Here is an 11321-nt window from a genome sequence, read left to right as displayed (position 1 = left end):
GAAACGTCAGATTTATTATTTAAAGTGGCGAGAAAGAGCAAATTTATTTAAAGTCATCAAATTTACAAAATTTGTCAATAACATCAATATCTTATTATAAACACAACAAAAACTAATGCAGGACTGCACATTTTAACATCAAAAAAGAAAAATGTTTGTCTACATTCGTGGCAGCGTCCACACTGCACATACGAGTTCAAACATGAACGATGTTGATTCCCTTTGATGTACCGACAAGTTGCGGAACATTGCTTGCCATGTTTGTTTACTCGTATGTTCGTTCGTGATCGTTGTGGCGTCCACACTATGCTGTTGCCGTTCGTTCTGGTACGTTCTTTTATGTTCGTTCGTTAGGTGTGGCGCACCTTAATTTGAATCGTGCTGTAATTGTTAATAAATTTTTGCATACACTGTTACTTGAACGAACAATATGGGTTACTGACTCAGGTAAAAATGCGTTATTGTATAGATTTCCGCATAATGTGTTCCGCATCCAGCTGCCGGCTTGTCTACCACGAACGATATTGATACATACCATAAGAAACAAGTATGCCAAACAAGCAAGGAAGAATGTTATGAAAACAGTATCTTCGAAGATTCTGTCACAACATTCTTCCTTCCTTGTTTATATGTAAAATACGCCTGATTGTACAGCAAATAAATAGACATTTTCACAGTTTTCACTACCAAGAAACAAGCATAATATAGCATTGCAATGGCAACGCTGTTATGAGCTCAGTTGTGGCAAAATATTGCCCCACAAATTGTGTGGAATCAATTCAGAATTGCTGAATTTTCAACGTGTTTTGAGTTACAATTTTGAGCATATTATATTTTCAATGGAGGCTATGGGTATCAAATAAAAAGTTAGTTAAACCTATTTAGAAACTATTAAAAGCAACTTCTTTATTCTTGATGTAAAATTGATTGCAATTTCGAAATGCTTTTCAGTTACATTTGAAATAGAATTTCCACATATATTGTAAAATATTTTGAAAATTTTAAATAAAACAGTCAAAATAGAAATTAGTATTTATTTTGAAATCTTATTAGTTAAAAATGACTAAACATTCCATTGACTGCTGGTTCAAATTTATAAGCCTGTAATCTATTTCTTCCTCTAACAAATGTGTTGGGTGATTTGCCTTTATTCTGTTCAAATAAAGTATGATTTTCTAAAAATATATCAAAACAAGATAACACTCTTATCAATTGTAAAGTAAGAATGTATCTGCTGTTGTGAGAGGCTACTTGTTTTTCACAGTCACAATTTATTGCTCTTTCCATATCCTGTAATAAAATTTCTTAATTAATTATCATAAATAGATTTATTGTGCTTTATAACATGTGAATGTACTGTTAAGGTCTTTTTTCATAAAGGCGATGATGTATAAAACCTACAAAACTTCTACTACTATTATTGCATCTATATATAAATATGATTTTTCTCACACTATATCATTCTTTCAGTTTTCAAAACTTATAAGACAAATATGTGGCATAAATGCAATTACGAAGACAAAATACAATAATAATTTCAAAACTAATGAATTATGGCAATGCCCCATGGATAAATTTTAATTGACTAATATTTCATAACATGCTTACTCTTATTGTATCATAATTTGTATTATCCATGATATCGCCATTACAGGTAACAGTTAATGAGAAAATCGGTGTGATTTTCGGATAGTCTACACTTACAGCTACAAAGCACTCCAATTTTGCTGTAAAATTTCATATCAACATAAATTATTAAATATCTTTGCTCAGCATACCATAAAAAAATGTAGATCTATAATTCATTCATTAAATGTATGTTTGAAATGCAAAGTTAAATATAATCTAAATTATACCTGAACCCTTTGTGATCAATGCTCTATAAAAAATATCTGTTTCAGAAACATTTTGTTCCTGGATATGTAACTTTGTTGACTGTGAACCACAATATTCAGGCCAAGAAATTCTTAACCATTGAGAAAGTGAACAAGTATATTTAGACGAAATAAATACATCAGCATCAGGAACTTCATACAGTACGCCTGATTCTATAAAATACTAATATGTAATTTCTATTCACTTATAAATAATTTATATTATTTATTTACCTAATTTTTGAATCTGTTTACAAAGATCAATTCTCGCACTCAGACGACTTCGTAAAGTTTTCACAACACTTTGTACAACTGAATGAGAAATGTCATATTTAGTTTCCTTTTGTAAATCTACAAGAAGGAAATCCATTCCGCATAGTTTTTGTGCCCAAATATATGGCCTTCCTAAATCACCAAGTAATGGTATCAGATCACCCAAGCCCAACTTTTGAAGTTTATAAGAATTTGTCAAATTCGGACTAGTCTCTCCATTATCATTTTTATAGAGACAGTTCAGTATACTCATTGGCGCGATGAGGTCACTATTCCAAAAATAAAAATAATATATATTAAGGTGAAAAATTTGAGACATATTTTATGGATTTATTCAAAAAGAATCATATTTTTAGGTTGTTTTATAATATTTTATTGTTATAAGTGAGGAATGCAATACCGATGGAAAATTTCAATACCGGTATTTCGGTAATTTTTCATTTTAAAACCGGAATACCGGTAAATTACCGGTATTTTTATTATCTTAAACAAACGTAAACTAAATTGAAAGTTTCTAGTACAAATATAAAAAAAAGTATATACAACTACAACTATATTCAACTAAACAATAAAATAAAACAATAAGTTTATTTTCTTAAATAATAATTTAACAAAAGTATATGCAATTTAATTAATTCATTATCACTATTGAGTACTTTTCACCAAAAACAAACTTATGAGTAAAAAGGCCAAAAACTCATAAAATATATTATATTATTTACAGATTAAACTATATTGTCTGTATCCGATGTGATAAATTAGCATAATCTCCAATATTTTAAATAAATAATGTTTCTACACTAATTTAAGATCGGATTCTTTGTCGAGATAAATAATAAGTTACTATAATTGTTGAGTATTTTTATTTAAAACAATGTGATGCTTCTATAATATTTTCAAACTTCGAAATGTTTTCGAAAAATAATATTTTATAATTGTAATAAGAAGCAAAAATATTTAGTAATTATCATAATTATTATGTATAAAATTAGAAAAAAATAAAGATTAGGCAGGGGGTAATCTGTATATATAAAATATTTTGGCGCAAATATCACTTAAAAAATCGTTACATTTTTACAAAAGATGATGAAAAGACATCATTATATATCAGTCCAATTCTATTTATTGTAACACGATATGAAGCCCTTTGGTAAGCAATAAATATTCAGTTTAATGACGAGTTGAGATAATATTTGACATTTGTTTATCTTATAGAATCACTTGAAAATATAGCTGTTTATGCAATTATGGAATTTAAAGATAAATTTGTTCCGAGGAATTTAAACTTTAGGGTATTATGTATCAAATAGCGCTTATGTAAAATTACCGAAAATACCGGTATTTTTGGAATAAATACCGGTAAAAATACCGCCGAAAAATCGTGCGGTTTACCGGTAATTCGGTATACCGGTATTGCATTCCCTAGTTATAAGTTATTTTACTCAAATGTATTTTATAAAAGTAAATTTCAGCTTTTCATTATTTGTTCAAATGTATAAGTCATCAATTATACAGGAAGACATATTTCTTTTAATATTGTTAATTTAACCCTTTTGAATAGGCAACAAAAACGCACATACGTTGTAAACATCGTATTACTGTATAAGTTATCCAATTTGTTTTATATAAATTGGTGGACGAGCATACATTTTGCAATATCTAAAAAATGTTTCTGTGGGATGCTAAAGTTGAAAGCAATTTCCAAAATTCAGAGCGGGTTGATTCCACTATTGTTACAATTACTTAGAATGGCGACAGTTTTTTTTTAATCATTTCACTTTCACTGTCTTTTTTTGAAGAAAATTTTGCTTTACAAATTGCTCGTCTATTTTACCGTATTTAAAAAAAAGAAGTAATATGTAACAAAAAAGGACAAATAATACAGAGAAAATAACTAATAGTAAATTTTGCAAAGACTATCTTATTACTGCATAGATTTATTTCAAGAACAAGTAAGCCTTTTCAACTCATGGGTAGCATTTAATTTCTAAAACTGCATGACGGGCTGCATGCACAAGCATGATATATATTAATAAACATTATAATATAAATATACTAAATTAAACAAAGTAAATATTTCAAAAATTATTGTAAAATGAAAAGAATGCGTCATAATTAATTTATTGATAGAAGAAAGTTGATGAAATAAATAAAATACGAACTGAGTCATTGTGTACACAAAGAGCCGAGTTATATGCTAGACTTACGTTGTCCCCAAAAAGGAGAACATTTATTCATTCCCAATTTATGATAGCAACTCACCTGGAAGTGAAAAAATCTGAGTTTTCACTACATTTTACTTCACAACTCACAGTAACAATGTGAAGCATTTTCAAATAACTGAATGTTAACGACATTTTGAAATCATCTTTAGTTGATATGACCATAACAACTGATAATGGATGAGGTTTGAGTAATTCTTTTCTTTTTTGTTCTAACAAATCTCCTTTCGTAATTTTTCTGTGATGACGTTTTTTTGTTTGTTTTTCCTAAATAAACAAAGTAATTAATATGTAAAAAAAACTCTGAAGTTATGTTATATTGATTTTTAAAAACCTCAGTGTTTTCATTGTCAATCTCGGATTCCGATTCAAGTTCTAAATCATTTCCACATATATCATGGCTTTCTATATACTGTCTTGCATCATCATCGTCTCCGTTAATTGATAAACTAATTAGTTTATCTAAAAATATAAAAAACAAGAAAATAACAGGGGAAATAATGTACATGAAGTAGAAAGAAAAACTAACTCACCACAAACTTGGTTATAGGCATATACGTTAACATAAAGTAAATACAATGGTTCAGGTAATAATTTTGCTCTAGCTTGCATTTGCTTTTCTTTATCGATTGGAAGGCCAAGAGCTTCTTGTAAAGGTTTAGTTGCCTATTTATAACATAATTTTAATCATCAATAAGGTATAAAGAAAACAAAAAGTATTATTTTGCTATATAAATAACATTAGGAATACAGCGGTACCCCGTCTTACGAGTGATCTGACATAAGTGTTTCGAGATACTAGTCACCAAAGGAGCATTGCTTTGACATACTAAAAGAAGCTAACATTTTTTTTGAAAAATGTTCATGATAAAATAAAAATACAAAAAATTTCGTCAGATGTAACTAAGATTTTCCTACCATAGAAAGATTTTTGCGATATATAGTATTTTTATGATAGTAAAATATAATTCTATAGTTAGTCATTACAATTATATATTAATATTAATAGTGTAATAAATGATTAACCAGGATTATGATTGCAAAATTGTATATGTCGAATACGACTTTTTAACATTTTCAAAATATGTATTATATACTTTTATAACCAAATATATAATATGTGTTCAAAGAAAAGGGCCATGTTTCCTGACTTAAAGCATAAAATTATTAAAAAATATGAGAATGTGCTTGAACAGAAATAGTTGATAAAGGGTATAACACCAGCTAAGAGCCTTACAATAATTTATAAGCAGCTTCTAAGCTCCAAAATCTTTTGGATAAAAATCACCCTAAAAAAGTGCAACCATTTGAGAATGGGAGCTTTTCAATGAAACATCTGTAATTCATTTCCACAATATCATGAAGGGACAGGAGAAAACAATAATTAAATTAATAATTAATAAATTTATATTTAATAATCAAAAAATTTAAAAACCAAAGACATTTCAATATAGTGTAATGTGTATGAGAAAATTTGCTAATCACATATTACTTTCCAGATTAATAATATAAACAAGTACTATTTTAAAATACTTCTTTCAATATTTTGACTATTCCATTATAATCATCTTAATATTGTGTGCACATCTAATGCAAATTAGGACAATAATTAAGATAGTTTTCATATTTAATGCCAAAGTCATAAAACATTGTATGAATTAAAAAGAAAAAATATAGAAAAATGCTGCAAAATAATTCCATATTAATAATAATGGCGTATCATAATAAAATAAATTTTTTAATAATATTAAAAATTAATTTAAATACTTTGAATTTTAAGAATAAATTGAAGTATTCATTGTGTTCAATGTTGGAAATATATATATATATATATATATATATATACATATATATATATATATATACAGGGCCGGTCCTGCCTTGCATGCGATGCCTGCAAAAAATGCGGGTGCGCGCCTTAGGGGGCGCCAAAACGAGTTTCGGAAATTAAATTTATAATATAATACTTATATTTTTTAATATAAAATCTAGAATTATTTATATAAAATCTAGAATACTTAATAAATTATAATAAATAATTTAACTTAACTAGGGATACGGAGACACCAAAAGTATATTTACTTTGCAATGTGATATCAGTAGAAACAATTAACCGATTAATAATTCTGCAAACTGAAAAATTCTGTAATAAACAGCTGTGTTTATTGCTTAATCTACTTATTCAATTTTTTCTTTGTTTGAAGTTACTGTTGAATCAAAGCGAGCTGATTTAGTTGAATCGGAACTTGTTAAAAAATATAAACAAATTATAAAAAATGGGGAGTCAGTGCTTAGAGAATGACTTGTTTATTCCGAGAAATTGAATTGTAACTTTTGCTTTTGTTGCAAATGTTTCGCATCTGTTGAACTTTGAATGTTGAAGACATGGGTGGAACAAATATGAAAAATGGAAGCAAAATTTACTTTGAAACTAGTGGCGTCCGTTCTCTAAATTTAATAATTATTAACTTTACAGAAATGATACATATCAAATATAATAAGTTTTTTTTCAATATTGTTCAAGAAATGTGTAATTTCTTTGCATTTTTATACTGATTTTTGAACAATACTTCTAAAATACGTTAAAAATTTAACTTTAAAACAACAAGCTCTGAATATGACGGCTCTTACGATATCAATAAGGAGAAGTTTACGACGCAATTTTGGATATTGTAAATGATGAAAAATTCAATTAAATTAAAATTTAAAAAATCCAACATGAAATACGGGTGTTATGTTTGAAAAAAATGCTATTTTTTTCTAAATATTGATATTGCATATACGTTAAAAATCATTGAAAATTTCAAAATATTTGATTATAATCAACCCCCGAATCGCCTCGATTTTCTAAATAAATTTAAAATCAATATATTTTATACGTTTTTACATTATATCTAAATTTTTTGTGCACTAAATTCAGAATAATTAAAAATTAATTATTTATTTCACTTAATATATTTGTTAAATTAAAGTCATAAAATTTAAGAAATGCATTTCAGAAATAGTATTTATTATTTTGATATCAAGATCTTTATATCAAAATAATAAATACTATTTCGGAAATGCATTTCTTAAATTCTACAACTTTAATCTAACAAAAATATTAATTCTTTTGCTATGGTAGTCGAACTTACATCCTTAACCAATTTACTACATATTGAATATTACTAAAATGTGAAATTATGAAGGGATTGTTTTATTTATTGATATCAATAATAATAAATAAATTTAAAATCAATATATTTTATACCCTTCTAGATTATTTCTAATTTTTCGTGTACTAAATCCAGAATGATTAAAAATTAATTTTTAAAAAATATGTGTATTTTAATATAATTTTAATGATAAACTGTTAAAATCAATAGGGGTGGGGGCGCTAGAAAAAAAGTTGCATGCGGGCGCTAAGGACCCCAGGACCGGCTCTGTATATATATATATATATATATATATATATATATATATATATAACTACAATGCATACCTCTAACATAGTCTTGAGCTGAGGACTTAACGAATTTAATTGGGTTCTTTTAGCAACAATTTCTGCTGCAATCACTTCCTTTTTATCCTGCAATTCCTTGCACATCCTTGCTAGCTCTTTTCTTTGCATAAGTTCATATTCTAATCTGGCCAATTGAAGCTTATGAGGATCTTCAATTGAGACATCCTTTGAATATAATGCCATACAATGAAAATGTTGAATTAATAAAAAATTATCACTATAATATCATACTAATATTTATAGTTTTACATCAATTTCATACCAATTTACCTTAAGTATATTTTCTGGAGCACTTTTGAAAAATTCTTCTGGAGAAATTAAATCAATTTCTTCATCTTTTGATTTGAATTGAAGACATTTTGTTACTTCTTTATTTAAGTGATCAGATTCATAAAATAAATTTTGTAATTGCAGTTGGGTACTGTCTACATTTTGTTTTTCTTTATGTAATAAATCACGACCAGCTTTAGTGCGATATTTTTCCATACGATTTAGTTTCTTGAGTACAAGAAACAGCATAGATGCTTGTATTCGTTTGTCAGCTATTTCTTTTGAGACCTTGGAAATAAATTATCATTAAAATAATTTATTTTTAATAAAATAAGTTTACATATTAGAAATTGTAATTTTTTAATGACTATAAGTTTAGAACTTGCGTGCTTTTGATATCTTGAATGAAACTAGTTGTAAGTAGCATATAGCATATAGAAGGCAAGTTGCATTAACTTCTCAATACATATAAATAATCAAATTAATCAATAAGAAATGAGGAATTCAGCTATTCTGTTTATTTCAAAAATAAAATTTTCACTTTCACCAAAAAATAATCAATAATGAATCTCAATTGATTCAGAATGACTTGAAACATCGAGAAAGCAAAATTTCCTTTGAGAAGTTAAAAATAATTTTAAGGATACAAAAATACTTCAAAATTATACATTATTCAATATACAGTTTATTATTATATAATGATAGATAACATTTTAAATATTAAAATTTAATTGGTGTTGACATTGAAGATAGATTTTTTTTATAAAAAATTGCTTGAATAATTCAAACAAAATGCAGTTTTTGCCTGAAATTAGTTACTGTTCAATTTTATTGAGAATAAATATTTTATGCAATTGACCAGGATTAAATAACTTTAAAAACAATTAATTGTATGAAGTTTATGCATAATTAGTAGAGATAAGGGGTGTAAAATAGTGAAACCAAAGACGGCTATTGAATTGCTGTGTTTTCATCAATCTTGAACATTAAGCTACATTTGCCATTTTCATAATTTTTTAAGTTATTCATCGATGGAGCTTAAATTGACTAAAGCTTCAGTAAAAGAAGCTAATAAAATTAAATTTTTGAATTTAATAAATATGTTTACATTTCAACTAGGAATCACCGTTTGTTAGGACTAAATTCTGGGATTTAAAAAATTATGTTTTAGTAGATTATACATACCAATTTATTTTCTACTAAAACACTAGGGTCATTTAGGCACATATGATTTTCGAATTCTAGGGATCAAATTGCTGAAGAGACGATACCTCTAAAATGAATTCTGATATCCCATGCATTGACCCAAAGATTTCAAATTTTAACTCTTATCTTTGGGTTAATGCATGGAACATCCGAATTCATTCTAGAGGTATGGTTTCTTCAACAAAGTATCTTATTTTGATCCCTAGTATCCGAAAATCATATGTGTCTATGCGACATTTTTTGACTCATACAAATCATCCCGCACTAGGCACTAGTTTACATATTTAACAAATACTTCGACTGAAACTTTAGTTCAGTTGAAATATAATCATTTGTATCAGATATAAAATGTTTAGGCTTATGTACTTAAAACAGTGATTTGCAACCAGTGGGGCGCGCCCCCCCCGTTTCCAGGGGGGGCGCAAAGCTGTTTCAAAAATATTTTTTTAAATGCTGAGTAAGTGTCAAAACAAATCAGCAAAATACTTAAAGTACTTCTAAGAGTGTTTGAACTCAAAAAAGAAATTGCTATATTTCTTGCTGATAACAAAAGAGACGGAGCATTCTTGTTTCAGGACACAAAGTTTCTCGTAAAATTTGCGTATTTAGTTGATATTTTTTAAAGACTTAGCGATTTAATTAAATCGATGCAAGGATCTCAAATTCGTGCTTTTGTTCAGAAAGACAAGATTACGGCTTTAATATCAAATAACTTTATAACTTTAACATGTTTCCCACTTTTAAAATTACTTGTGCTACTGATGAAATAGAAGTAAGTAAAGATCTTATTATTATATCAGTCATATGACTAGTCTACGAAACCAATTTTCGCATTACTTTATCTAATTACGTCCAAATACGAATGGATTGATTAGAAATCCATTTGTCATTGAGAAACATGATGATTTTGGTCATTCAACAGCAGAGCAGAAAATGGTAATTGATTTATCTAGTGATAGCACATTGAAGCAGATATTTTAGGACGAAAATATATTGTCAAGTTTGGTTACCAGTAAAGGACGATTTTCCTACTTTGGCAAATAATGCTTTAGAAATTTTATTATCATTTGTAAGATCTTATTTATGTGAAACAGAAAATTTGTATAATAAATAGTTATGTTTGTACTTTGTATGTATATTTTTATAATACTGTGTATTATTTGACATAATTTCAGTTATATTAAGTATATTTAAATAAAATTGTTAGAAAAATAAGAAGGGGAGGGGGGCGCCATATTTTTTCATTCGAAAGGGGGGCGCAAGGAAGAAAAGGTTGGAAACCGCTGACTTAAAATCTAATTGTGTTACATACATCGGCATCTGTTTTTAGATTTCAACTCCAAGATTTCTGCAAAAATTGCTCGTAATTCATTGCATGTCTTATAGAACAATTTAGCATCACTTTCAGGTGATCTAAGCTTCGCTTCTTCTTCCTCATAGTTAATTACCCGCTAAAAGAATAAAAATATGCAAATAATTATTGCTGTATTGATATGTAAGGTTAGAATTAATAAATTGTTTACATTATACAATTCTTCACTAGATATTGTTTTATCTGCTACCGTAGTAGTTGTACTGCTTTTCCTTCGTTTTTTTATCACAGTTTCAGAGTCTTTAACCATTTTGACAATTTGCGTACAATTGTTAACTTTTATATTTTAGCACCAAAACCTTTTCAGTTTTGTGACAAGCAAACATGAACACAGAATAAAATACGACAGTATTATAGACGTTCCTCTCTCTTGATTTTCGTTCAGAGAGTTAGCGAAAGTTTCACACGCTATGGAGCGCTTTATGCCGTTTGGTGCTCTCAGCATAGATAAATAAGCAATAATGTGTTTAAACATTTTTGACGCAAAAGTTAAGTTTTCATAATTTTAATATTCAATTCAACTTTATTAACTTCCGAAGGAAAAATTTATGTTTTCATAAAAAAAAATCCTATTCGGTAATTTTATGTTTTCTCGACGTTTC

The 11321-nt window shown here is 27.5% G+C and overlaps 1 protein-coding gene across 1 annotated transcript; it reads right to left on the bottom strand.

Annotated features, from left to right (window-relative positions):
* Window positions 1-1053: 1053 nt before the first annotated feature.
* On the bottom strand, window positions 1054-11003 carry LOC113371231 (THO complex subunit 5 homolog). The gene is made up of 12 exons (XM_026611868.1): window positions 10871-11003; window positions 10660-10798; window positions 10380-10393; window positions 8142-8429; window positions 7851-8036; window positions 4903-5035; window positions 4704-4831; window positions 4410-4636; window positions 2109-2416; window positions 1857-2048; window positions 1609-1727; window positions 1054-1290 (listed from the first exon to the last, which is right to left on the bottom strand). Exons 1-12 carry the CDS (start codon window positions 10967-10969, stop codon window positions 1054-1056), a joined length of 2070 nt encoding a protein of 689 aa, XP_026467653.1. The 5' UTR covers window positions 10970-11003.
* Window positions 11004-11321: the final 318 nt, after the last annotated feature.

The sequence above is a fragment of the Ctenocephalides felis genome, unplaced genomic scaffold, assembly GCF_003426905.1.
Source record: "Ctenocephalides felis isolate EL2017-DRISC unplaced genomic scaffold, ASM342690v1 CF-g0.4_SCAFFOLD_01492, whole genome shotgun sequence".
In the NCBI taxonomy this organism is placed as follows: domain Eukaryota; kingdom Metazoa; phylum Arthropoda; class Insecta; order Siphonaptera; family Pulicidae; genus Ctenocephalides; species Ctenocephalides felis.
The sequence above is the reverse complement of the archived record's forward strand: the minus strand, read 5'-3'. Positions and strand labels throughout refer to the sequence as shown.

Coding starts and splice junctions, on each gene's coding strand:
- LOC113371231 (XM_026611868.1), bottom strand. CDS start 10,969: ATGGTTAAAGACTCTGAAACTGTGATAAAAAAACGAAGGAAAAGCAGT. Junction 10,799..10,870: donor CTAGTGAAGAATTGTATAAT/GTAAACAATTTA, acceptor TTATTCTTTTAG/CGGGTAATTAACTATGAGGA. Junction 4,832..4,902: donor TGCCTATAACCAAGTTTGTG/GTGAGTTAGTTT, acceptor TTATATTTTTAG/ATAAACTAATTAGTTTATCA.